This window comes from Argopecten irradians, chromosome 3 (assembly GCF_041381155.1).
Source record: "Argopecten irradians isolate NY chromosome 3, Ai_NY, whole genome shotgun sequence".
NCBI classification, from domain to species: domain Eukaryota; kingdom Metazoa; phylum Mollusca; class Bivalvia; order Pectinida; family Pectinidae; genus Argopecten; species Argopecten irradians.
Genome location: NC_091136.1, coordinates 6,263,982 through 6,291,746, shown reverse-complemented (window position 1 = coordinate 6,291,746; position 27,765 = coordinate 6,263,982). Strand labels below are relative to the sequence as shown.

The 27,765-nt window shown below is 34.5% G+C and overlaps 4 protein-coding genes and 1 non-coding gene across 5 annotated transcripts; 3 read left to right on the top strand and 2 right to left on the bottom strand.

The window, feature by feature from the left end:
* Positions 1-4: 4 nt before the first annotated feature.
* On the bottom strand, positions 5-3,970 carry LOC138319886 (temptin-like). Its single transcript, XM_069263008.1, has 3 exons — positions 3,753-3,970; positions 1,282-1,432; positions 5-101 (listed from the first exon to the last, which is right to left on the bottom strand). The coding sequence occupies exons 1-3, from the start codon at positions 3,930-3,932 to the stop codon at positions 19-21; spliced, it is 414 nt and encodes a 137-aa protein (XP_069119109.1). The 5' UTR covers positions 3,933-3,970; the 3' UTR covers positions 5-18.
* Positions 3,971-5,502: 1,532 nt separating this feature from the next.
* On the top strand, positions 5,503-10,534 carry LOC138317421 (uncharacterized). The gene is made up of 7 exons (XM_069259075.1): positions 5,503-5,542; positions 5,994-6,065; positions 6,766-6,892; positions 7,541-7,690; positions 8,039-8,085; positions 8,447-8,529; positions 10,443-10,534. The coding sequence occupies exons 2-6, from the start codon at positions 5,994-5,996 to the stop codon at positions 8,495-8,497; spliced, it is 447 nt and encodes a 148-aa protein (XP_069115176.1). The 5' UTR covers positions 5,503-5,542; the 3' UTR covers positions 8,498-8,529; positions 10,443-10,534.
* Positions 10,535-14,497: 3,963 nt separating this feature from the next.
* Positions 14,498-20,450, bottom strand: LOC138317413 (archaemetzincin-2-like). Its single transcript, XM_069259054.1, has 3 exons — positions 20,187-20,450; positions 17,165-17,681; positions 14,498-15,341 (listed from the first exon to the last, which is right to left on the bottom strand). The coding sequence occupies exons 1-3, from the start codon at positions 20,353-20,355 to the stop codon at positions 15,044-15,046; spliced, it is 984 nt and encodes a 327-aa protein (XP_069115155.1). The 5' UTR covers positions 20,356-20,450; the 3' UTR covers positions 14,498-15,043.
* Positions 20,451-20,663: 213 nt separating this feature from the next.
* Positions 20,664-20,736, top strand: Trnar-acg (transfer RNA arginine (anticodon ACG)). The gene has a single exon. It is a non-coding gene; the product is annotated as a tRNA-Arg (tRNA).
* Positions 20,737-22,828: 2,092 nt separating this feature from the next.
* Positions 22,829-27,694, top strand: LOC138319885 (tetraspanin-9-like). Its single transcript, XM_069263007.1, has 7 exons — positions 22,829-22,960; positions 23,930-24,160; positions 25,325-25,399; positions 25,916-26,017; positions 26,296-26,490; positions 27,021-27,104; positions 27,487-27,694. The coding sequence occupies exons 1-7, from the start codon at positions 22,901-22,903 to the stop codon at positions 27,559-27,561; spliced, it is 822 nt and encodes a 273-aa protein (XP_069119108.1). The 5' UTR covers positions 22,829-22,900; the 3' UTR covers positions 27,562-27,694.
* The last annotated feature ends 71 nt before the right edge of the window (positions 27,695-27,765 follow it).

Here is a 27,765-nt window from a genome sequence, read left to right as displayed (position 1 = left end):
CCTTAGGTCGGTATACGTTTATCCGTTGACTGGTCGACAATCTATATTATAATGAGAGTTATATTCTATACATCTCTGCAATGTCGTCGGCTCACAAATCCCTGAAGCACAGAAAAAACTGGGTATTACTGATACACCATGTAAATGCACATATATTTCTCGAAATCTTATCAACAGAGGTATTGAAGTACTTAAATGATATCAAAATTGAAGTTAAATTTCGTCACTTTAGGAAATACAATTTAGACAAGAAGTGTTTAAGGCCTTATGGTTATTTCGTGAGGTGCTCTTTCTCCCATAACTGTCAGGGACGCCATAGATGATGTAATAATTCGTGCGCATTTAGATGTTCTGGTGATGATAGCGCGTTGAAAATGCTTCTAAACATTCGAAATTCCAACAATTTGCGTTACAGTACTGGAGAACAATAATCAAACATGCGTTTGTCAGGTGAACTATGATATCTAAACCCTTGTAAAAAAGGGTCAACTCTGCAAACCTCGTGCTGGCTAATTAAAACCTTCTACTAAGGTCGTATACCACTGTTTACATCACAGTACCATGCTTTAATATTTTAGTCCTCGTCTCAAACGAACCGATGTTTAACATTTGGGTTTAACAACCAAAAGACCAAATTGAAACAAGAACTGTTTGAAAACAGCAAAGCTCGCCTCTGGCAGCCATTATAGACCTAAGAGATTATTATGCAAGGAGAGGTTTATCTCTTAGGCCTCTTGAATTTCCGAAAAATCATGTCTTTTACTAATAACATATATATTCCAAAGAACCTATGTAAACCAAGGCAGAAACCAATGCGAATTGTAAAAAGTAAAATGCAAATTTACACCTTAGCAATCTAGAAATTCTCATTACTCTTAATTTTTCATCTTAAAATACTTATCCTTACCAAGAGCAATAAGACATGAAAACCTATAACAATGTGGAAATGAATATCAGTTGTAACGGGTAACAACACTTACACCAAAGCCTTAACCTGGTAATTTTGACCCATTGGGCCTCTAGAAATTCCCAAGATCCAGCATATTTTTCCTTAAAATGACCATCACAACACATATAATCCTAAATTATTAAAGAAATCAGTGTCAGATGCTACAGATAACAGGTTTTTGACAGTTACACCAAATCTTAACCTAGGATTTTCAACGTTGACGCTGGAGTGATTCCATAAGCCCTCCTCTCTTCGAGAGACGAGCTAAAAAACCACATCTGTGTGATTGGTGTACAGAGCGTTATAGGTAAAATGATGTAAGTTGTAGATACCTGGGTGACCTTTAGCAGGCTCGGCAGGCGTGTTTCCTACCGTCCAAACACATAACGGGTCTCCCAGCTCTTCGCCATTTGACATGCCATCATTGTCGGTATCATGCTGACAAAGTTCATATGTCCACGTGTGTCCATTCGCTCTGAATTCCTGCATCATACAAGGGGATATGAGTATGTATGTTTTAAATAAACTTTATCGCTGCACAATTCCGATAAACATATTAATTACAAATAATAGCAAACTTTAATTCAACCTTAAAAATAGCATAGTGTGGGAATGTTACATAACAAAAAAGGCATCGTGCATGACTCGCATTTGGTAAGACATGGTTTGCGGTATGGTGTACCGTACATATATCTGCAATAGCATTGTTTCCCTTCACTCCCCCTCTTTAGCGTAAGTCTTTTTTCAACTTTGATAAACTCGTAGACAATAAAACTGAGGTTAGCCCCCCCCCCCCCTGCAAAAAACAAAAAACCCACATTTTTTTAGAAATGTTTTCAGAAATATTTTGCTTCTTACATGATGTTATACGGGGGTTTGTTGCACAAACCCGTCAATGTTTTAGTCCTTCTTTAAACTAGTGATATTTTGTAAAAGTTGATGCAAATGTGTATGCGTCAGGCCTAACCTTAGGTATTACTGTTGTACATAATTTTTTTCATCAAATACTCATGCACTTATGTTTACTAGTGTTTATAGTACTAGAAGCGCTGGTTTGACCCAATTCGACTTTACCAAGGCACACACATCGGGTCCTTTTTGACCTTGACAGGAACATGACGGCTGTAGAAAAAATAATTTCAAATACACTAAATATTATTGCGTTAGCTTGATTTTGTACAAATTTTTCGAGTGGTTGCTGTGGTCAGATGTTGGTGAGAGTGCATACATTCATGTTATTCACCTACATGTAATATCGCGCATCGATGATTTTACCGGTTATTTAGCAAAAGTATACTGTGTAGGTGTAGGCAAATTCTTAAACATATGATCACTGGTTCGATATACGTAAATCTTACATCCAATATAATTAAGATTCGATGTTCATTATCTACTCCGTTAATTACTTAGATCTACTCCGGAGTTTGCGGATTAAATAACGAATATCGAAATGCACAATGTTACACATATTTCATTCTTGGTTATGTACATGTGCACGTGTAAGAACATGATCTGGACACACAGTTAACTAAAGGATAACGCGATCTAACGATAGCAATACTCCTTTGAAAAACGTTATTGTGAAAGGTCAGATCCCATTCGATTTAACGGCTCTCGTGACATTTCTCCTGACGCCAACATTTAAATGTTTATGTAATATTGTATGATGGCATCAGTCCTATCCTCTTTGCATTAATTAACATACATTGCTTCTGAAACATTAATTTTAATCATTAATATTTTAATTTAAGTATACTAAATCCGTTCTTGGTGTTTATATCTTGAAATGTTGACCAACATTTTGCCGTCATTTCACGGTTACTTTAAGACGTCAATTTAATCAACAAACACTTAAACAATTGATGTCTTTGGCGGATTCAGTGAGATAAAACTATAAAAAGGACAAAGGCGTTCCGTTTTTACAAAGACACAAAACGAATATACTGCAGCGACACATAACATATAGCCTTTCAAAAACTCAACAAATAGCATACAAAGGACGTTACGCCTGATCAATCAACCAATCATTATATGTACATACGAAACCGCCTACAGTACGCAGTGGTCGTACACATAGATTAGAAAGCACGCTTCAACATGTTTAGGATATTTTGTGAACACATATCATTTATCGATGCTGGTCCTAGGAAAAGACAACTCTCTTTTTTTCACTTTTTTTCCAAGACATTTTATACATAACATAATAGGGCACATACACATTCACTCCGATATACCATATACATTATACATGTATAGTAATTGCAAACATATGTAGTACATACATTTTATTGTACATACATTTATACATATATTACATTGATTTATACATACACACGTATATCGTAAATCATATAGGAGGTAGGAGTTGGTGAAATCATGCATTTGTAGAAATCTTTAGACCCCTTTTTCTCATAAAAATATTTCTAATAGATGCGGCAAGAAAGGTTTTTCATTTGAAAATTACACTTTTGAAGAAAGCGTTTCACTGCAGTAACTACACCGTGATACTGGAGGAAATTTGTATTAAACCTGACATTTTGAAGAAATTCATCAAATGAATAAAATGTCATATCATCAGTGTTTTTAACAAGTTCGTTGACTGTAAAAATTGCTGCCTTAAACCAATTTGGATAAAAAACATAATTATTTCCAACTTGACAACTTTCTACTTAGATGATATTTTTTATCAAATGGAAAAATTGTATATTCAAAAGTTGACGACGGACTGGCAGACTGACCTTTCCATAATACTTTTTGCCAAACATAAAGTATGAAGTGTCTTAAACAAAATGAAAATATTTACTTCTCCAAAAAGATTAAGAGGCGTTCCACTTCCACTGGAGGTAATGTGTCCGACTCCACTCCAAATTCCACCTACACAGGGATTTGGGACGGCTTCTCCATTAGGCAACTGTTTGCCATAAGCCTTATGTCCTAAACATGTACTCAAACTCAAAACGAACACGAACACCTGTAGCAACATCCTTAACTGTCAACACAAAGACTGGCGACAGGTGACAGCGAAACTTTATAAATATGTTGAAGAGATTCGCAAATAACTGATCACAGGGCCTTGGTACGGACGTCAACGTCATAATCCACACAGTATATAGACTATACAATATATTATTTGGAATTGATAAGCGATGCAATGCCAAACAGCTGTGGGTTGTAGATGCCAAGAGGTTATCTAAAATGGCATGACCAATAATCACGATCCCATCACCTCTGTACTAGTACTAACATTACACGAATCATTCTATGATACTGATTGCCCATTAACGTTGTTTTAACACCACTTTGTTAAAATCGAAAATAACACAAGTGCAAATGTTGTGTGATACAAAATTAATTGAGTTTATTGGGTCGGTGTGCCACGAACCGTAATACGTTGCTTCTACATATATGCATTCAACGTTTTAGGTCACCTGACCATAGGTCATGGTTACCTATTGCCATAGTCTTTTGTCCGTCGTCATGCATCGTCCATCATACGACGTCCGTTAACATTTCCTTGTGAACGCGATTACTTAAGTAAATATAAACTTTTTGTAGGATTTAAAAAATCAGCATTATTCAACGGTAATTTACGGAGTTATTGCCCTTTCCATTAATATTTACTATTTACTTTATGAACGTAATAACTTTAGTATATCTTAACCGGGATTAATGAAACTTTGTATGTGGACGAACATTGGAAAGATATCGAATGAGAACAAAAATCAGCATGATTCATAGGTAATTACTGAGTGATTGCCCTTTGCACTAATAATTAATATTGGACCTTGTGAACGCGATATCTTCAGTTAATATAAACCGAGATTAATAAACGTTTATGTGTAGAATAATTATATATAACACTGGAAATATCTCGAACGAGTTATAAATTCAGAGTAATTCAACAGTAAGCTACGGTGTTGTTGCTCATTGCACTAATTGTAAAGCAGAGATCTATACATATCTAATGATTTGCTATTATTTTCGTATAATAAACAATCTATTGCATATTACTGGGTGGTTTGTGAAGGTTTATTTGCTTGAGAATAATCACCTTTTTTGCAAATAAATTCATACTAAAAGATTTCACTATGCAATGCAATATCAGATGGGGACGGTGGGTAGGGTGGTTTTTCTATAACCAGTTTCAAATCGCCCGTTGTCAGTATATTGTAGTGGGGTGTGTTGTTTGGTGTCATCGGAAGCATGTTTCAGTGATATAACGCTATAAAAAGGGCAAAAGATCCACTATGCAAGAAGACACTACACCAACATACCGCAGTCACCCAAAACACACAGTCGCACTTCACACACGCTACACACTGCTTACATAGCAGGCCGTCCTTACATTATCCTGGCTGTCAAAAGGACGTTGATTAAATCAAACAAACAAAACCAGTTTTAGAAATATCTCTCTTACTCCACGGAACAACGGTGATCCGACGGTTCGGTCTAGATAATCATGATTCTGACTAAGGCTTGTTAAAAATAGCGAAGGAACTAGTGTAATGTATTTGGAAATACCATCGCTGGCGAAAAAGTTCTGACTGATAAGGCTGTTTAGACCGAGACTTTGTGTGATCAAACACGCAAACGGTAGGTGTTTATTTCGTTGTCAATATGCTTGCCTTGCTTAAATGAATGGCTCATATTTCATTTATATTAGTTTTCTATTTTCTGGTTTACGCTTTGATTATATCCCATTGTAGAAACATACGAGATATTTAATAAATCAAACAAACAAGAGTTTATGTACTGTTATTATTATAGGGAGACGATACTGCATGTTGCCCAATTCACTTTGCCTTTAACATCTGTAAATAATATAATTTGAAATTGAATCCAAGGGCTCATACATAATGGATGCTATATCAAAATTGTCATGCCGTAATCTCTAAATATGTTGTCGTCGTAAAATAGGTCAGTCCTATCAGGGAATGCATTTCGAAATACATGAATAGTTTATTCGTGTTTTAGTAGTTTTGGTAGTTTAATTGTTTTCTCCTGTCTGTCACTAGAATTTAAATTGATACAATTTTTTACATAGATGTTGAAAATGGATGCTCGTATCGGAATTGTCTTCCTTCTCGGAATTGGCATGATATACGGTGCAGCAGTAGTAAGTTATAATATGATATTAACATTAACAGTTTATCGTGTGGTTCTTTTGTTCTAATCTATTTCAAATTGTTGACGGTATACTACGTGTTGCGTTGGACATCTGTAGTATAATATTTTGCTCGTCGCAATTTGATCTTATTGAATATTCGCGCGTATGTGAGCGGAAATTACTAATGTCCAAATCGACTTGGCTAATAAATTGCTATCAACGACTTTTTTATTACATTTTTGTGTAAATTGGATCCATAATTGCAATTTATGACACTGTTTGGTTTTAAAAAAAAACGGAGTGATAAGAACGAAATCAAACGTTGTTGCAATTTGTATTCCAATTATTCAATCAAGGTTTATATATGAATGGCTAAATAGAGTAGTTTTGCATCATTTATATAAACTGTGAAGTATTAAAACATGCCGTTAGTTATTGGTCAAAGGGGAGATAATCAAATCATGAAAATCTTATATAATAATAATTCGCCATCTGAATTGTTAATGGCAATAACACTGAATCTAAATTTAGCAGAAACATAATCATCAATTATCGAACGTGGTCATCTCAACCACTTATGCATTGCTACAAATTTTGGTGAGGAACTTAAGGAGATTAAAAAAATATGGATTGCAGAAAAAAACGAGATATTCACCAGAAATAAAACAAAATATACGCGAGTTCAAAATGATTCCCTTTCCCGACTAAGGTTGACGAGACACACGTGGCTGTTATATCCGCAGTGGACGCTTCCTTTGAAGCTTTGGATCACAATCACAATGGAATAATGGAACTTAATGAATTCGAGGAAAGCTATTACCGATTGGACACCAACCGTACGTATTTCTATCATTTACTTCCGACAATGGTCAAAGTGATCAATTAAAGTATTAAAAGTTTCATTTCAATTTTCTAAATGTAAGGTACTGTACGAAAAATACTCAAGTGTTTAGGTACCCAATCTGATTAAAATACAGATCCTTATATTACCCTCAGCGTTCAATAGAGATACCTAACGAATCAGATTTATAAGAGAATCTGGTAACATCATATAAGGGGTCATGTTCGGATGACATTTATGCCACCTGTATTTCAGATTAAATGCAAATCTACACATTGCTACATCAGTTAAAATCAACATTTAGTCTCAGTATACATATACATTTAGCTCTCTTGCTATTTGCGGGGGATGACTACCGACACGAAAATAATTCTGCCAGCTTTTTTCAAACAGTTTTCTCTTCGGTCAAGATTCTGGCAGCACCAATTTGATTGGCCATTTCCAAATGTCACCAGAACAAGACCCCATATGGGATGTTGTCGGATGATCTTATCAATCAGATTAGTAAGGTACCAGGCGTTTAAAACACTACGTATTAACAAATGGTAATGGATGAAGCCAAAATATATTTATGATAACATTAATTATGATAACATTATAGTACCTTGTACTTGTCAAAAGTCAGATTGTACTTTTGTTTTAGATGACCATATGATCACTGAGTCCGAATATACCGCTGGATCACCAGATCATCAATTCTCAGCCGCCGTATTTAAACAACTCGATTACGATAAGAAGGGCTATCTTGAAAGGGGGGACGCCTACGGCCAATTTTCCATTATGGATACAAGTGGTGAGAAATGGCGAATTAAAATACTATTATCTTTTCTACAATTATAAGTTTTCAATAAGCTTCGCAAAAGCTTTTCTTTTTTTTTTTTCTTTTTGTGTGATTTTTCTTTTGTTTTTATTTTGTGTGCGCGTGTTGGGTTTTTTTTTTTTTTTTTTTTTTTTTTTTTTTTGGGGGGGGGGGGGGGGGGGTCTTTCGAGTGGTTTGTTTTTGCGTATTTTTTGTTATTATTATTATTACTGATTTTTTATATCTATTCTACATTGTAATTATTGTCATACTATTTATCTTATAAACATTTTGGTCTTGCTGAGTATATTCATGTAAATCAACATTGTCTCATTAATGTAGGTGATAATATCGTGAGCAGGGCTGAATTTGACACCTATTTCGTTAAGGTAAGGCAATGATATATGTATAAAGACCAATGTAGATATCAAACAATTGCGTTGTTAAATCAGGCAAGCCTGGCAACTTTTATTTCTCTACTAAAGATGCTCCACCGCCGACAGACCATAAACGATACTCATCATTTGAACAATAACTGATGTTTAATAGTTTGTTTTAAAAGAGAAAAAAATACCTTTCAATTAGCCCATTGATCACGCCGAATACATAAGGTTATGTAATGAAGACAAATGTCAAAAAATTACATTTTTGCGACTAAAAGAGTTCATTGATATCATTTCCAGTAGTATTTCTCAATTTTATTTGGTTTTTAAATTGATATATTTGTGTTACATTTTTATTATTCTACAGCTTATTTTAGCCGCTGCAGAAAATCACTTGACGACTGCTCCCACCTTGTAGAAAACGATATAGCTGCATTTCCAGTTGACGAGGTACATTTAACTGCTATTGAAACTAAATTCCTATTTTAATCTTAACAAACGTTATCCAACACTTCCTAATTGTTAGTCTTTTTTATGTTGAATTGACAACTGCTTAGAGCTCTCGTATGATTAATACTTTTGAAAATCGCGCCAATTCATATGACGCTATACCGGAAGTTGCGGAGGTTGTTTTGAATTCCAGAATGGTTTCCGATACGCCACGACATCACACTTGGATATTTTTTCAATAGGTGAAAATTGTCTACATATAATATTGAATGTTTAAAATCATTAAATAAATCAAATAAAAGCAGTGAAGTGAAAATTATATGCTATCTCTGAGGTTTTTGCGGTCCCTGTCGTAAATGGGAATGGATTTTTAAACACCGGAAGTGCCGTTCGTCACTATAAATCATAAGAGGGGACCCGGCCCGACCGAAATTCCGGAATTCTAAAAACATCGCATACGGATTTCCTTTAAACACACAATTTGGAGAAAATCATAAAAACAAACAGACATAAACCAGATATAATATCACAAAAACGTATGAACTGATGTGGAATGTTTTTTGGCGGCATGATTTTCAAAAAAATAATCAATTATAACCCATCTAAGCACTGGATGAAATGGGGGTAGGGTTGCGAGTTACAAACTTCAAGCTAACAAAATTGTGAAATTTTGATCGAGGACCTCGTGTTTTTATATGATATTTAAAAAACATATTACCTTGGGCATATCATATACAAATATTGTGAAATTGACATGGATTTTCATTTCCTTTTTGGCCTATTCATTGATTTTTTACTGGCAAAAATATGGCAAAACATGATAATTACGTATAGAAACGGTCCTGGGAAATAACAAAAATTAGTTAGCATTTGTAAAAATAAAATAGTTTTGTATATTGTTCTATCGTTAGAAAATTAGGACAAAAAATCAACAGGATCGAGAATACATTCACCCTAATATTACAGAAAACATAATTTTATGAATTTTTCTATTTTCGGTCAGCAAATTTGCATGGATGGTATATTTCAAGCTCAAATATCTCAAAAAGTAGTTCGAGAACACCCATTTATCTTTACAGATTTGAAATCTACATGAAAAATGCAAGAAAATAAGACCTGTTAGAAAAAAATGACATGGGTTTTATGTTGAATTGACAACTGCTTAAAGCTCTCGTATGATTAATAATTTAATTAATTTATATTTTTATTCAAATTGAATACAGACGTCATGATTATTTTGTCTGGGCAAATTACAGAGTTTCCTCGCCTTTGGGTGGGCATCTATTGTGACGTCATTATATTTTGAGCGAAAATCGCTTCTTTTACTCTGAAAATATGACGCTACCTCCGCAAACACGTGACGTCACAATCAATACCTATCGTCAAGGGGAGCTACATTTGTAAATCTGTAATAATTAAATACTGTGTAACAGAATATAAAAATCAACTGATACAATTCAAAGATAATTTAGTATTCTATTATGGCCCTTTCCAGAGGGAACTGTCTCCTATATAGTGTTGTCTGGCGAGGTATAGTCCCCGAGTCAAAGACGAGGGGACTATAACTCGCCAGACAACACTATAGGAGAACTGTTCCCGAGGGAAATGGCCATAAAAGATTTAGTACGTCACATGACATTCATAATGACGTCATATATTTGGTCGCGTGCTCATTCCCGGAGGACTATACTTTAGTATAGTTGCCGTAGTCAGGTATAGTCTCTCGTAGTCAAGAAGGACAGAGAACTTTCGCAAAATAGACCATGGCTGTTATCCTATCGCATTCCTAGTAATTATCATGTGATGTACTAAATACTTTTATTGATCATATAATATATATATTAATTTAAATTTCCTATTTGATCTTTATTTATTACTACACTTATCTTATTACCATGATTTATATTTTGCAGGAATGACATATCAGAGTAAATATGTTGTAAAATCATCACGCTGCTGAGTACATGTACATATGTACTTTTAGGAAAGTAAAAAGTTTATTCCTGTTATGAGAGTCTATGTAATTACTTATGTCTATAAACAATCGTTTGTGAGGTGAATCCTTATCTGAACCTCGCTGATATAACTTCGTGTAACCAAGAAAAAGCTGTTGTGTGGTGTGGAGGTCACCCATTCATGATAAGCGGTTTATTAGTTTAACGTCCTATGAACAGCCAGGGTCATGTAAGGATGTGCCAGGTTAGTTGGTGGAGGAATGCCGGAGTACCTGGCAAAAACCACTGATCAGCGGTCAGTACCTGGCAACTGCCCCACGTGGTATTCGAGCTCACGACCCAGAGATGGAGGGCTTGTGGTGATATAATCAAACCCTCCACCTGTGTTTTTTAAGCTTTCACCTTTTAAGCAATAACCCCGAAAGAACATTAACTTATAACTCTTACGTGTAGCTTGGATGCCCATCTGGTTCACAATTTATTTGTGATAGAACATTTCAAAATTCCTAAATATTGCTTATCCCGACTGCTTTTTATGTTTAGGCTATCTCTGTAACAAGATATCTCTTAATATATTTTCATATTTCCAACATTAATTCTATAAGGTAGAATAGTATAAGAACACAATATCATTATAACCCTTAACAGAACGAAAGTGCGTAACATCTCGTGTACTTTCCGCAGCAATGCAAACATTTGTAAGACCACTTTTATGCCTATTGACTTCTAGGCATAAAGTAGATTGTAATGAATTCTCAACTACATAAATCTATATCAACAACATGTATTTATTGTTTCTCCAATTTTAACGTGTCCACTTTGTAATCCTGCATTCTCCAGGGGTTAGTATCGCTGTCGTTATGTCCACATCATCTTAGTCATTATTTAACCTAGCTGGCTCTTTGTTCATTGTATGCAGTGATGAAATTCGGATATATGTGTTTAGTGGTGTTGTTGGATCGGAAAACATAAAAGAATTTTCAAGAAAATAATGAAACGATTAATAACTTCGTATATTTGATTAATGTATAACACCCTCTCCCTTCTAACAGGTTTTAACTCCATTTTGTATATATAATGTCACTCTATTATCATCTTCGATCCTTCAATTTGTCTTTTCTTCTCGTCTAAAACCATTTCAATGCTGTGTTATATACATTATGAATGCTGTAAAATTGTATTGGGAGAAAACTATATTTCTTGCATGAAAATTTGGGCCTAATCCTAATGTATATACTAGTATTAGTTATAATATATGACATATAAAAATCATAACATACAGAGGTACGTCTGCAAGGTTGCACATTTCACGTTTCTTGTTCGATGACATTTGTACAAAGGTTTGGAAAAAAACTCATTTTTTTTTTTATTAATTTAAGGTTTAAACTATTAAACACCTTTCTGTTTACAATGGTGTATTACACCGTGGTTTAATATTTATGTAATAATATTGTTCCATATTCATAATGTAACCTTTCGATTACCCGTACGATGTGCACTCTCTAAGGCGATATTATACATATCGTACTGGTCATCAAAACACCACATATATAACTTTCACTAGATGTGTATCATTACACAAACCATTCACACTTTCCAACCACACCAAAATGTTTAGAAATATGCGAAATAATCTTATTCTAACCCGTTGTCTTGTCAGTTACTCAAATGGCTGTAAAGTCGTTCAAGGCTTTCCAAACCATTATCTATGATTTCATGATATTACAACACGATTGTACAGACAGATTCCCAACATATTGTCCGACGTCTGATAAGGAACGTACAGATACATACTTATGTAATGATTAACTCTAAGTGAATGTCGCAGGCCAAAGTTTTATGGACATGGCATACCACAAGACTCCGCCTCCGCTCTCTTATTAACTGAAATCTTACTACACCGTATTCAACTCAATTTAATTCGTTTAAGTCCGTGTATAGCTTACGGTAATCATGTCTCTTGGTATCACGTGACGTAAATCAGCAGATAATCTATTTTATTTAAATACAATTTTATATCCAATGTACATGTATTTCCATTGTAAAGCTATCTCAAATGCATCGTAGCTCCCTGCATAGCTAAACTTTGAACAATACTGTCGAAATCTTAGTGTTAGCGCTTGCTGCTCATGCATCCTCCGTACTCTAGAGATTACTATTGCTAACGTTATATCCACTCCTGTACTATCTCATAGTAATGCTAAACGCAGTTCAAGAGAAAAAATCTGACCAAACACACACCTGCAAAGACTTTCTTTAAAGACTACAGAGAGAGCGACGTTTAACTTCAAAGAAATACAGTCAACCACACGATTCTCTTAATGTACATCAAATAACTAAATTACCTATTCTGTTGTATCCTGTTTTACTATGAGATAGTCCATGATAACGACAGTAATAGTAACCCCTGGGGTTTCGAGGATGCTGTTCATGTAGCAATGTTTCTCCTTCATTGTCTACCACCAAACAATACTAATATCCAATGTTATATGAACCTACCCTCAGTTTAATGATATAACATGATGAGATTATGATATTTATAATGTACTATATTTAAAAATGTTTTAGTCGTTCAACCCTTTTTGTAAAGGCATTGACAAACAATCTTACAATTCATATTCAGATTATACCAGTGTTACCCGATTTATGAAACTACGACCAATTTCGTCTTCTCAACAGATTAACGCCAGTTGTTTCTTTTTCTTAATCCTTGTGCCATTTCCTTTTTCCAGCACTTAGCACAGCTGATTTATTTAACTTAGATACATTTAGTTTAAATGTTTAAAGGGACAATTCACTCAGGCTAATTCTTTTACATAACCAAGAAGCAAAATATGGCATAAACGTATTGTTCTACATTTCTTATGAAACATATCATATAAAATATTGACAAATTCCACGTCATTATTTAGTATTTTAATTAATATCGTTGAAATATCAAATCGTTGATCAATATGATGAAGCAGGTTTTAGTTTTAAGCCCATGGTTGTGACATGTGTGTAGATGTTCAAACTCGCTCGCTGTCCGCCATTACACATTGTGGTCGAACTTCTTGTATGCCGAACCCTGTCCCTTGCTCGTAGAGTAATGCAACTTTTGTCTAGAACTGCTCAAATCGCTCTGACAGTAGTGTGTTTACCTTATTAGGTGAATTGTCTTGCCTAAAAAATGATTTTATCACCTTCTCAGTGGTTATGTTGTTTATTTGTTTAACGTGCGTGACTTTGGCTCGGGTATGGGTACAGCGTCCATATTGTACCTGCTTCATCGTATTGATCAACGATTTGATATTTCAACGATATTAATTAAAATATTAAACAATGACGTGGAATTTGTCAATATTTTATATGATATGTTTCATAAGAAATGTAGAACAATACGTTTATGCCATATTTTGCTTCTTGGTTATGTAAAAGAATTAGCCTGAGTGAATTGTCCCTTTAAAACACCAATAAACGTAACTTTTCAGATGTTTTTTATTTGTAATCACAAACATGTACAATGATCGAACATCTCATTTTTTTCGAATTTCGAAAACTTCACAGTTTGTCTCAGTAACATCTTACCTGGCTTTAGACAACATTTTATGCAGAGAGAACGTGGTAACTGTCTTGTTAATGTGTGTGATAATAAAACAAACTGAAAAGTTACGTATATTGTGCCTTTACGCAGATTGCAAGTAGGATTTTCTTCATTTTGATGACGATTATGGTTATTCTTTGCTGCGATTAGTCGATTACGTAGTTCTGAACGACAAACGGAAGATTTCTGACATGGTCTGTCGGAAACATATTGTACAGACAGATTCCCAACATTTTTGCCCGACGTCCGATAAGGAACGTAGAGATAGAATATTATGCAATGGTTAATTGTGTAAAGGCATACAGATATGATTATTCGTTCTATGTTATTCTCATTTCTTATATGTGTACTAGCTTGGTTTTCACCGTGAAATGTTTTATTTTAACTAATTAGCAAAATACGTGCAATCTATAACGAACGATAATAATAATAAAAATAATAAAATCTTTTATTTAACCAGGGTTACATATTAAGGCAAGTCTAATTTACAATATGGCCCTGCATCAAAATATCACAGACAAAATGTTAATAAAGAAAATGCCTTAATTAAAATGCATATACATTTATATCAAAATGCAAATTGTGTGGTTGCTTTCTAATACATAACAGAATGTATACAATGTATAAAACTAAAATTGCGAAAACACAGCAACACTAGAGGCATTTCTAATATCGTCGTTCAATCTGTTTAGTAAATTTGAACAAGTGTAAACAAATGAACGCTTAAAAAACCTTGTTCTAGCATTAGTAATATAAAACTTATTTGAAATTGAAGATCTGGTATTTCTCATACTAACATCCCTAATATAGGTAAACATACTACTGAAAAGACACGAGGGTTAATCCCTATGGGAAATTTTGTAAGCAAGACAGGTTTCCTAAATATAAAATATTTTCAATTGGTAGCCACTTCAACATAGTAAAAAGCGTTTTGGATGGTGTTAAAACGGTGTATGTACTGTATCAGAAGCGGTTGTCATGACAAACATTCCAGTCTCTTGTTCAGCCAATCAGCTTCCTCATTATATCCAAACTCAGACCAAAACTCGACCATCAACTGATACCGATGCACGATGTCAAACTGGCAGACGAACTGTAGTTTCCGGAGACAGACCGGACAAAGAAACAAGGAACGTTTGTCCGATTCCTCTAAATGGTTTGATCCGTTCATGATACAGGAGAAATAGATACAGTGTGAGAGACCAAACATATGGCCGATCTCATGACACATTGTCTTACAGGCACGCTTCATCAAAGTGTTGCTCCCTGTTTCACTACAACACATACAAAATGGCTTTATCAGATATTTAGAATTTATATTTAAATGTCTTATTGAGCTCTGGCATCTATGGTAAAAATAGAAACAACGAAAACATTTTTTTATAATTACAGATAAAGCTAATATACATATAAATATATATGATGTAATTAAGCTAACGATATGACGAGAACTTATAAGAGGATGATGTTGATTTATTGCAGTAAAATATAATTAAGCTTTTACGGTGAATATAAAAGGTTTCTTAAAAAACATTAATAACATCAGAAAATGCATACCGATGACCTAAAATAAGGTTACGACACCAAACATATGCAAGATTTCCTGCGTAATATATGAAAACAGTGGAGAGTCAATTCGCTGTTTTGCCGTCTGGCGCAGTGATAGTCAACTACCGCGCGGTATTTAGGACGACGGCGGGAAACATAATACGACCCGCGTTATGAAAATAAACATTTTATTTATTTTAATCAAATCGTTCAGAAGGTGATGATAAGTGTAGTATTAACGGTAAGTTAATAATTTTTAAGACTCTACAAAATATCGATCTTGTTTTACATTCCCATTTTAAAAATTAAAAGCCGTTTCGGAAAGGTAGTGATTTATTGCAGTAAAATATAATTAAGCTTTTACGGTGAATATAAAAGCGATATACTTCACTCCATTGAAAATATGTATTTTGATATTTTCACTCGCTTTTGACTAATCGGAATGCAGCATTGGTAGTGTAAATATAATTTTGATTGTTACGGCATTAGTTTGTGCGCGAAAATGACGTCATATTTTGTGTAGAAATATGACGTACATGTATGCTTACAAAAATTCAACGTAAAATTTCAACAATCGCAAGGGCAAATAACACAAATACAATTATAAAATACAAAGTACAATGGCGGAATAACCCTTGGAGGAACTAGTAGTGATGGTCTTCTGTAAGAAATCAAATGTGATAAATAGAAAATTCCTTGTTTCTTGATGAATACCAGTAATATTTTATTGAGTGAGATGGAAACTTTGATATTTTACACAAGTGCTTCTTTACACGAGAGCGAAGCAAATATCAAAGTTTTTACATCACTCGATGAAATATAGCTAGTATTCATCAAGAAACAAGGAATATCCTCTTTATCCTTTGCTGTTGTTTTGTAATTGTTGTTGATGATGATGGTGATGATGATCATGATCAGGAGGAGGATGACGATGATGATGACGACGACAACGACGACGATGATGTAATGATGATGGTGTTGATGAGGAAGATGACGACGACGACGATGATGTCATAATGATGATGATGATTATGGTGGTGGTAGTGGTGGTGATGATGATGGTGATGATGATGATGATGGTGGTGATGATGGTATGATGGCAGTGGTGGTGATGATGATGATGATGATGGTGATGATGATGATGATGGTGATGGTGGTGGTGGTGGTGATGATGATGATGATGATGATGATGATGATGATGATGATGATGATGATGATGATGATGATGGTGGTGGTTGGTGGTGAGTGGTGATGATGATGATGATGGTGGTGATGGTAGTGGTGGTGGTGATGATGATGATGATGATGATGATGGTGATGATGGTAGTGGTGGTGGTGATGATGATGATGATGATGATGATGGTGATGATGATGGCAGTGGTGGTGATGATGATGATGATGATGATGATGATGATGATGATGATGATGATGATGATGATGATGATGGTGGTGGTGGTGATGATGATGGTGATGATGATGATGATGATGATGATGATGGTAGTAGTGGTGGTGATGATGATGGTGTTGATCATTATAATAATACAATTACCTTTCAGGCTTATATACAGATGTAGGTTGATCTCCAAAATTTGACAAGTAACGAGCTAAGGAGTAGACTCCGCACCCTGTGGACATGTTGGCCAAACCAAAAACAAAATTCCAAGAGTCCTTTGGATACAGATCGCACATGGTTATCCCTGCGACACAAAAAGCGTCTTCGGGAACCAGATTTATCATTTGGTCCAGAACTTTACTTGCATTGACTTGATAAGTATTCGAATTTTCATTCAAACGATCCGGAACTTTTCCTTTGAACTTTTTTGCTTTCATTACTTGAAGTTTCATTCCAAAAAATATTGAAGCAAATTTCTTCAGTGAGTCTAAAATGTTAGATGGAACAGTCGCCTCATCAAATTTTAGCGGCAGAAGATATATCACTTTCTGTCTATGTGTTGGGTACCTAGCGGAACCTTGGAGAAATCTTTCAAATGGTTGACCTTCAGTTTTGTGTTCAGCTAGCCATTCAGATTTCTTTGGTTTCTTCAATGGTGTGAAGAAATCAGCATCTGGATAATTTTGTATAAAAAGCATGGTGAAACATTAATTGTGTAAAATATATTTGTAGCAGAACGGTTGAAGCAATTTATCATTGATGGTTTCCTAGATATTGAGATGTATTTTCTTAAGTCTTCAAATGGCCGTCGATTGTACGAGATTGATAAATAGATCATTTACCCCCCCCCCCCCAGTGCATACAATGTTCTTAAAATAAATATCCTTATTTTCACTCTGTTTGATAGAGGATCTGACAACATCCCAAAAGGGGTCACGCTCGGATGGCGTTTTGAATTGGCCAATAATATCACTACTTCTTAATTTCTTGATGGGGACAGAATGGTTTGCAGAACTGCCAGAATAAGATCATTTCGGCCATACTACATGCTGAGATGAAGTGTCGTTACCGAGTGGCGTAGCTAGTTGGAGAGAATATGTTTGAACTGAAAATACAGAAAATGAAAAGGTCATCAGGATATGACCCTATTTAGATGTTGTCAGATCATCTAGAAAACAAATAGACTGCATTTCGATCAAATTGCTGCACAACTGAACTAATGATTCAAAGTGCTATGTTTCATGATGTTTGTGTGAGTTGAACCTTTACATATATTATAGGGGATAAGATAATATCATGTAATAGTATGAAGTTTGACTTGATTTAAAATCACATTTTCTATTATCATTAACGATAATCAAGATAAGTGAATAATGTTCATGGTTTTCATAACCCTTCATGTAAAGTCAATTTGTGCCAAGAACTAATATATAACATGTTCTTTGTTGCCGCCAATGTCAATGGATTTTATTGGAAAGATGTAAAGAATAACAAAGTAATCATTTTGGTTGGAGTTTTGTGCCAAATCCACACTATATTTAAGTACATGTGATATGTTTACCTTCAAAAAATAATGTATTCTTGAAAATATCATTCTCTTAGACTTTCTACTGTTATCAATGGTTCACTGTATCAGGTCGATGAATATTTTGGTGGGAATGATCATGAGTTACAAATTAAAAAAAATAAAAATGATATCAACACCACTGAGCGACTTAATCAAAAATATATATGTATAAAAAAAAATACTTTGGTGATCACTGGTTAAGAATACTCTGCTGTGGTTTGAATTAAATTGAATTGAATTTCGATAAGTTTTTTATTATTAGTTTCAAAGATAAACTGCCATTTTTTTGTACAAAATTATTTATCGAAATGTGTACTGTGTAAACATACAATTGGAAGTATAATACATATTATGTATGAAAGGTGTATATCATATGTATATATGTACTGCGGATGTGTACCGATTTTCCTATCAAAACTCCAAATTAGTGCTAAATACATTGTAGGTATTGTTGTGTTGTGCAGATATATTTTGTAAGTATAAGATAATAAATATAATTTATCAATATAAGCCATGGTTTAAAAGTACATAAAGATATCATATTTTAAAATGTATATCAGTGCACTGGCTGCCTGTTCCTCTGTTACCGGTAGGCCTATTCTATCTATTTTCACGATTTATACAATAAATATTTTGAATTGTGTGAACACTTAATTGTTTCATTTTTATATAGAATTTAATCAACACCTTATATCGATCTTACATTGTATGTATGTAGATAATATCACAGGAGTTTGACGTTCTGTCAATAATATATAGTATACATATATAAAAATATATATATATATATATATATATATGTATACTATATATCATTGACAGAACGTCAAACTCCTGTGATAACAGAACGCAGAGCAGCACGCTATACAACAAGCAGATACCACAACACAAGTTCAGTACAAGACATGATGGAAAACCTCAACTGGACCTCACTACAAACACGCAGAACAAGAACACGTTTAATTTTATTTTATAAAATCATACACCATCATGTGGCAATAAACTATAGTCAAATTCTCAATCTGACAGACTTCAGGACGAGACAATCACACCCATTCCCATATAGACATATATAATGTAGCTGCCACCAAGGACATATTCAAACACTCTTTTTTTCCACACACAATTAAACAATGGAACATCCTACCGGTGGCTACAGTACAAAGCACTACACTAGAGGTCTTCAAGTCACATATCCTAAAAACAGAACTTGAAGACCTAAACCCCACTCCCTAAAATTTCTATCATATTTTTATCTTATAACTGTCACTAAAAGAAAATAATAAAAAAAAATAACATGCACCTTCACGATCACTGTAAATAACTTCACTCTTTTTTTTTCCACAATCACGCCTCTGCCAATCCGCACAATATAATCATCGGCATCGATGGATTTGTGAACGTCAAACTCCTGTGATAACATGTTTCTTCTGTGGATATGTGCATGGGTACATAAAAGTAGTATCATCAAGGTTATTTTTCCAGTAACTGCATGATAAAAAGGATATTCCATACAGTGGATTTAAATGATTTGCACATGCACGTATATCATTGTCATGGTCAGGGGACTTATCTTGTGTAACATATACCAGTGTTTCACTAACAACATACCAGGAATGAAACTTTTGACATCTTTCAATAAGTCGTCCTGTTGTCGTTTCCTTGACGCTCGCCCAGTGATTGGTTTTAGTCGAATAAGGCCATCTCCGCTGCTTTCCAAACCAATAGCAGACCAGTGTATTTTCGCATCATCTCGAGTATTAACTAACCGAGCAGCCATTCTGTGTTAAACAAATTATCGACAAACAGACGAACACGTTTCATTGTTTACAAATTCCATCGATGGCTTTTCGTTATTTCCTAACACAAAAGAGTTCCGCACTAGTTCCCGCGCGTATAATCGATGTACACTGATATGGCGGAGAACAGAATACCATCGGGATCTTTGCCTATCCTGAAAACAATAAACGATATTGTTTTTTATTCTTTCTGATATTTGTCAATCTTTATTAATGAAAATATCGAAAATTTTCATACGAGGCGCGACGCCCACTATATATTCAAAACATAAAACACTTACCGATATGTGGGCTTGTGGCGCAATGGATAACGCGTCTGACTACGGATCAGAAGATTCCAGGTTCGAATCCTGGCAAGCTCGTAATTTTTCCTTTTGTTCCCCCGTTTTTATTATTTTTTTATTTTTTAGATATATATCAAATCAATATTTTGTTATCCAATATTGGATTATAATAGAAATTTCGATTAAAACGATAACCGATTTTCAAACAGATTACCATAACAAATCAAATTGATGTACCGTATCCGGCGAAATTATTGCCCCACTCTTCTGAAGAAGGAGTTGGAATTTAATTATTTTTAATGTCTTCATTACATGGATTTAACGGATGTGTGATGTTTATAACATTTACATTACATGAACGACGTAATAATGCATATAATTATTGTTTATAGCGAGATATTGATGTGCCATGATAACAGAAAGAGTTACAATACGGCCAACTTTTTTTTAGTTTGTTGTTTTCGAACCCAACCACAGGTGTTCGTTTCTAATGTAAGTATAAGTATTATACTTATACTTATATTAGAAACGAATACCTGTGACCCAACTAACATTTTGGTCCCCTAGGCCTAATGTGTTAAGCACATTTGTAACATTTCTAAGTGACTTAGGAATACTGTAGATAATTTGTCAGTTGATTTTGTACAAATAAACCGTACCGTAAGGAGTCGCAAAATACCTACAGAATATTTTTTTAATTAAAGTTGGAGAGTCATTTGACACCATATATTTACATAAGAGACCATGGTGAAAAACGATAAAACCATTAAACACGAGGCAAAAAAAATCTTACTCTGCGAAACTAGTTTACAGACCGCCATACCTATATTCATGTTTTAAGGTATATACAATTAAAGTCTAGTGCTAAGTGCATTTGAATGGGATATCCCATTTATTTGCTATTAAACAGGCCACCGCAGGAATTTTAGACCAATATATTCTACCTAAAAAATCGTGTGATACCAGTATTTCACGGCTCCACTTCAGCGATAATCTACAATGTATTACATATGGACAGTGATTTAGATACATGTACACTTATTCTAACGTAAATATTCTAACGTAAATACGCATGCACATGTACCTTTCATTTTTTTTCTCTAACACGTTGATTTGGTGTTCTTAATATCAACCCATAACTATGATATATACAGAACACACTAACATAATTTTCCTCATTTTGCTCACGCGCATTTCACTTATACACGTATATACATATCGATTAAGACGTTCGTTTGACCACTCGATCGGGTCCGAATTGCTTGCAGCCTAGTCACTTATTGGTCAGAGATATAAAATGAATTAGTCATGTGACCAGACAAAGTCAATATAACTATGACCACATATGGTAAAACATAAGATGATCCACCCCGGGTTTTGACACCCGTCTGATATCCCCGGGCATGACCAGTGACAAGATGTACATATGTATGTCAATACTGCGCTTTAACTATGATTGTCGTGATGGAATAATTACATCGGAAATTAAATAAATATTGTTGGATAAAACCATCCTTATTTAGGCTAGTTAAACGTTAAGTGATTTCAAATGTGAAACAGTTTACTAGATTTTTAAGCGAATTGGTGTACAAATTGCAATTACTTTGAAAAAATTACTAACGTCATGAAGTTGTCCATTCTCCACTGCATTAGCACAGTGTTCTGTATATAAGGCAAATATGTTTGTGCGATATTGAAGTTATGAAAATGAGTTGGGAAAACTAATTCATTTATAGAATTTGAATATATCTGTGCACGTATTTTACTCAAAAGGTTAATCGATATATATACCCATATACTTTAGCTTAATTGTTTTGTAATCTTCAAATATGATTTATATTATATGTATTTATCTATTATTGATTAAACCACCAAAGGATATAAAAATAGTTAAAACAGCAAAAGCAAACAAAATATATGAAAAATATATATTACAATTTATTGGATGTATTTTTTGAAAAGTTAACCGTCATTCTTGACCTGCTTATATAATAGTGTATCAGAGTACATAATGTATACATTACAACCGATGTGATGAAGTAGGTCATTCGGAATGTAAACCACAGCGTAATCGATGACCAATCATACGTTTGACATGTTCAAGTAATTGATACGTCAAAACATCACATACCGGCGCTAGTGCGCATGCGTCATACAGAGACCTAGATAAACCCCTTGCCCGAATATTCTGGACCATCATTTTCTTTTTTTCGTTAGTTCGGACGCACGAGGAAAGTCCATCATGAATATCATCGGCAAAATTGGAAGAGTTTTCCTAATTGTCTTGAATTCCTTATTCCTGGTAAGTATATAGATACATTTTTTTTTTTGTAATTTGTAATTCATTAACGGATATATACATTCTTCTCTTTCTGTTTTCTTTCTTTATTTTTTTTTTTACATAAAAAAAAGTTGATATTTATAATATACATTTTCAAGTTACTATGTATTATTACCTGTTTCTTTACACATACATACAAATACATGTAACTTATAATTCATGCATGCAACTTCATTTATCTCTGTATGTGAGGTTTCGGGAAGCAAATGCAATGAATATAAAACATTTTCTTTGGTTTAGGATATCATATTGCATGTAGTTTAATTTTTAACTTTCGATTTTGTTTCTCCCCCCCCCCCCCCCCCCCTTCATACTTCTCTCTCCGACCTTTTTTCTGTTGATCCTTTGACTCACTTTAATGTCTCTTTATCACTGTTCCCCACTTTTGGTATTCTAAATGAACGTCCGACCCTTTGATTTCAGTTTCTCTTCCAATCGTGTTCGGTCTTTCCATGACCCACCAGACACTTTTTTTTTAAAGATGCTCCACCGCCGACAGAGCATAAATGATTGTCATCATTTGAAAAATAATTAGTGTTAAATTGTGCATATATATGTCTAATTAACACAAAAAATAATATAAAATGATTGACTTCGCCTTTAGTGCATGCGCAATCAGTACTTCATTCCATATAGGATATAGTGCCATGGAATTTTTTTGGGATGCAATTAATTATTTTTCATATTTTAACTTGAAGTCAAATTAAAAGCTCAAACTTTTCAGTGGTGGTAACGGTGTAAAGTAAGTAACTTTTGTAACTTAAGAAAAATACTTAATCGTCTGCTCCTGTTTTTGATAGTGAAAAAATACCATTTGTCAGCGATGGAGCATCTTTAACGTTCCGCCTAAAGGGTCATATGTTGCGATCTCGTCCCCTATGTTCTACCTCTCCTCTTCATCTTATTTGTCTGTTGCGTTCTCCTCCCCAGATACTAGGAGTAGCTGCCTTTATTGGTGGGATAGTATTCTACAATAACAGTGGCGCCACAGGACCCAATGTCGCAGAGGTGATGAACCAGATCACCATCGGTAACTTCACATTGGCCAACCTCGTCAAACTCATCGCCGGACTCTTCATCACCGTCGGAGTTGTCAGCGTCATTGTCGCTATCATCGGAATCATCGGAGCCTCGAAAAAACAGAGAGCGCTACTCATTACTGTAAGTATAGAGAAACCAACATCTATTCTCAAATCTTCACAAATAATTCAATACTCACTGTCTAGAAGATTACTGAAACTATATTTCACAAACGAATCAATACATATGTATTGCCAGCATTCAATATACATGTTTACCGATAAACATTTATATATGAATCGTGTAAAATTTTCTCAAACAGATTTAAAAAATATGAAATTTTGTGATGTGGTACGGAAAAGGGTCTGTTGATAAAAAAATAAGACTTAAACACTTTTTTTCCTGTCCAGTAATTTATTTCATTCAAGGATAGTCCATGGAAACTCTTTTTTTTTATGATGAACGTTTTTAATGGAGATGTTTGGGAAAGAATTCAATCGGGATTTTCCGTTACTTTCCGTAATTTCCGGGAAATGTTTGGGCGTCGGCTGATGGATGGGTTCATTATAAGGCAAATTGATAATTCGTAATCACCAGTGGTGACGAATCAATGTTTACACACATATCGATGATTTTTATACTTGCCTTTAGGGGTGGGTAGGTTAAAGTATGTGACATACTAAACGAATTTTTACCTGGTAAATCACCAGGAAAATAACCCAGGGCAAACTATGTTGTCCATTCACTTCATGTACATTTACTATACAATCAAGTATATGTATTTTATCATATACGTCTCTATCGAATAACTTAAATTGAGTTAAAAATGAACAAGTTATTGTACGTAGTTCATTAACATTTTTTTTTTTTTTTTTTTTTTTTTTTTTAATTTTGAATATTCGACCCACCATACCAACACAATGTACATGCGTATAGGGAACCAAATAGCCAATAGTAGAACTTCAAATCATACATGCATATATATATGAAACAAAAATGTTTTGTACGACGCGGATTTCGGTCAGGTGTAAAGAAACTGTTTTAAATATGACTGATAATGATAAATCTAATTTTCTATGTAATAATTCATCTGCTGTTCATATTTTTTATGAAGAACAGTCAAAAACAAAAATAACATATCAGTAATTAAAACCGCGACCACCTCTGCATTATTATCTTTATTTCACTCCAAAATGAAAAGTACATATGAATAACAATATTTGATGATTTCCTCTGCCGTCCCCTGACTGGTCTTTATACACAGGTTTGACTGTATATAAAAGTGTATCGTTGCTTTGGTTTCAGTATGCCGTGGTCGTCATCATCATCATCATACTGGAGTTGGTCATAACTGGTGGTGTGGCACAGATGAAGAATGATGTGAGTATACCTTATATGGAATTATATGGGATTCTGCGTCAATTATCTAGTGATTTACCAATGGGCTCCTAAATCCATCAAATGAACCTGTATTTGGTCCATGAACGGCAGATATGCCATGTACATATACGTATAATGGGATTCAATGTTCTTGCGATCGAAGACAGATTGTGTTGGCAATCAAATGATGCTCTGAAATTATCTGCATTCATGACCCTTTTAGACCTTTCCCTTACAATACATATATAATACACTTTGTACAACAGAATTAGGATCCCAGTCCGGATGTTCATTGAAACAAAATCATTATGGCCAAACCAGAACAACTACCTATGAACATATGGACTTCTTTTGGAATCGTTAGATATCGCCCTGCCTTTTAGATTATTTTGGTACTAACATGTTTTCTTATATAAATTTATCCATAAGGATGATTATTTCTAAATCATTTTCAAAATTATTCTATTTTTATTTCCATCACACGACAAATAATAATTCAAATGCCTGCTCTTTCAGCTGAATAGCACAGTGAAGAGGAGGATGTTGGAGCTCCTCCGACCGTACGAGGGGAACCAAGGCAGTGCTCTCACCAATGCCTGGAACTGGCTCTTCATGACAGTAAGTACTTCTGGGTGTTATTTTGTGTGTGTGTGTGTGTGTGTGTGTGTGTGTTTTTTTTTTCTTTATTTCGACTAACTTAAGTAAGACTTTCCTTACTGTGACTTCTCGTCCTTGGCAGCGGTAATGAGATGCCTGTTATTGAGGCAACCCTGCAGTAACAGGAGTCATTTTAGGAGTGATTAAAGTGACAACCACCAAATTAATTTTGTGGGTGTTTTTTTGTACAGATAATTAGATTCTAGATTACTAATCACGTGCTTATTTCTAATTTCCAGTTCGACTGTTGTGGAGTGAACCCATTGATCCAAACAAACGACATGATCTACACCTACTGGTGGCAAAACTTCAACCGGGGTCCAGATCAGATTCCAGGGTTCTGTTGCAGGGATGCTAATCCTCAGAACGCACAGTTTAACACCAGACAAGCCTGTACTATCGCTCCAACCTCTCTCAACTCCTTTGTAGACAGAGTAAGTATATATGTAGAGGGTGAGAGCTCCGTCCGGCGAGTTATCTAACATCTTAAAGGCCCACTACCTTTCTAAAACGGCTTTTATGTAAAACGGGATCGATAATTTTGAAGACTTACAAAGTTTATTAACTTTTCGTTAATTCTACACTCATCATCATCTAATTCAATTAAAATAAAGAACATGTTAATTTTCATAACGCGACCGTCTTATGTTTCCTTAATACCGCCTGGTAGTTGACTATCACCGCGTCAGACGGCAAAGCAGCAAATTGAATCTCCAGTTATCATATATTACGCAGGGAATCCTGCATATATTTTGTGTTGTTACAATGCACCTCTTAGGCCATCGATATGTATAAATTTTCTTATGTTATAAATGTTTTTTAAGAAATTTTTAAATTTTGCTCCGGAGAAGTAGTGGACCTTTAAATTCAAGGAACGGCATTCTACGACTTTCTAAGTTTAAAATGATAAGATCATTTGTACTTTTATGTCGTATTTATCTCATGAGCTATATTTTGTTCACAGGGATGTTTCGATGTCATGTACCAGACACTGAATAAATATAACGTAGAGGCGATAATTGGTTGTATCCTATTTCTATTGGTTGAGGTAAGTCTTCTCGAAAATATGAAAATCCTGTTTGTATCGGTTGAATATGTTATCTCATTTTCTATTGGTTGTTGTAAGGTGTAAATATTATCTTTCTTCTTATTGGTCCATGAAATATACGGTTCCTGCTTCTAAAGTCAAAATAACTGCGAGTTTTCCTAATGTGTTGACCGTAATAATTAAAGCGTAATTAATCCATGGCTCAACAAGAAATCACGCTTTCTAAATCCAATAGAAGCTGGTTTTGGTTATATGATTTTTGTTGTTGAATACAAAAGTTTATTTTATGTTGGGCGAATCTTGAAACCAACAATCAGTGTAGAAACAGAGGCTAATATAACTGATTGCGTACAATAACGCTTTTAATTTTGTTCTCGAACAGATTGCAGCGTTTACGTTTGCAGTCCTCATGGCCCATCAAATCGGTCGCCAAGCCAGTAAAAAGAACATCACGTAAGAGCTTGACGTATCATTTGTACGGCTGCCCACGTGAGAGGAGACAGTGGACATGTAAACAACTGGAGAGAAACTCTCGGGTGATATTTAGAAACAATTCAATTTGAAGACAGCGGCGGGTCTGTTCTAGGAAAGTGATAGACAAATTAGACTGGCGGGAAATCCTGTCACGATTTATGTGAAATGGCCCTAAGACTATGGCAGA

What these genes read in the sequence shown, in the direction of transcription:
- LOC138319886 (XM_069263008.1), bottom strand. Translation starts at nt 3,932, where the DNA reads ATGTTGCTACAGGTGTTCGTGTTCGTTTTGAGTTTGAGTACATGTTTA. An exon ending in CTCTTAATCTTTTTGGAGAA is followed by an intron (nt 1,433 to 3,752) that starts GTAAATATTTTC and finishes TGTATGATGCAG; the next exon opens with GAATTCAGAGCGAATGGACA. An exon ending in GCCTGCTAAAGGTCACCCAG is followed by an intron (nt 102 to 1,281) that starts GTATCTACAACT and finishes TCTGTGCTTCAG; the next exon opens with GGATTTGTGAGCCGACGACA.
- LOC138317421 (XM_069259075.1), top strand. Translation starts at nt 5,994, where the DNA reads ATGTTGAAAATGGATGCTCGTATCGGAATTGTCTTCCTTCTCGGAATT. An exon ending in TTACCGATTGGACACCAACC is followed by an intron (nt 6,893 to 7,540) that starts GTACGTATTTCT and finishes CTTTTGTTTTAG; the next exon opens with ATGACCATATGATCACTGAG. An exon ending in TTGACACCTATTTCGTTAAG is followed by an intron (nt 8,086 to 8,446) that starts GTAAGGCAATGA and finishes ATTATTCTACAG; the next exon opens with CTTATTTTAGCCGCTGCAGA.
- LOC138317413 (XM_069259054.1), bottom strand. Translation starts at nt 20,355, where the DNA reads ATGGCTGCTCGGTTAGTTAATACTCGAGATGATGCGAAAATACACTGG. An exon ending in TGTCAAAAGTTTCATTCCTG is followed by an intron (nt 17,682 to 20,186) that starts GTATGTTGTTAG and finishes AAAATTATCCAG; the next exon opens with ATGCTGATTTCTTCACACCA. An exon ending in TCTGTATATAAGCCTGAAAG is followed by an intron (nt 15,342 to 17,164) that starts GTAATTGTATTA and finishes TATGTGTTGTAG; the next exon opens with TGAAACAGGGAGCAACACTT.
- LOC138319885 (XM_069263007.1), top strand. Translation starts at nt 22,901, where the DNA reads ATGAATATCATCGGCAAAATTGGAAGAGTTTTCCTAATTGTCTTGAAT. An exon ending in TCTTGAATTCCTTATTCCTG is followed by an intron (nt 22,961 to 23,929) that starts GTAAGTATATAG and finishes TCTCCTCCCCAG; the next exon opens with ATACTAGGAGTAGCTGCCTT. An exon ending in GGAACTGGCTCTTCATGACA is followed by an intron (nt 26,018 to 26,295) that starts GTAAGTACTTCT and finishes TCTAATTTCCAG; the next exon opens with TTCGACTGTTGTGGAGTGAA.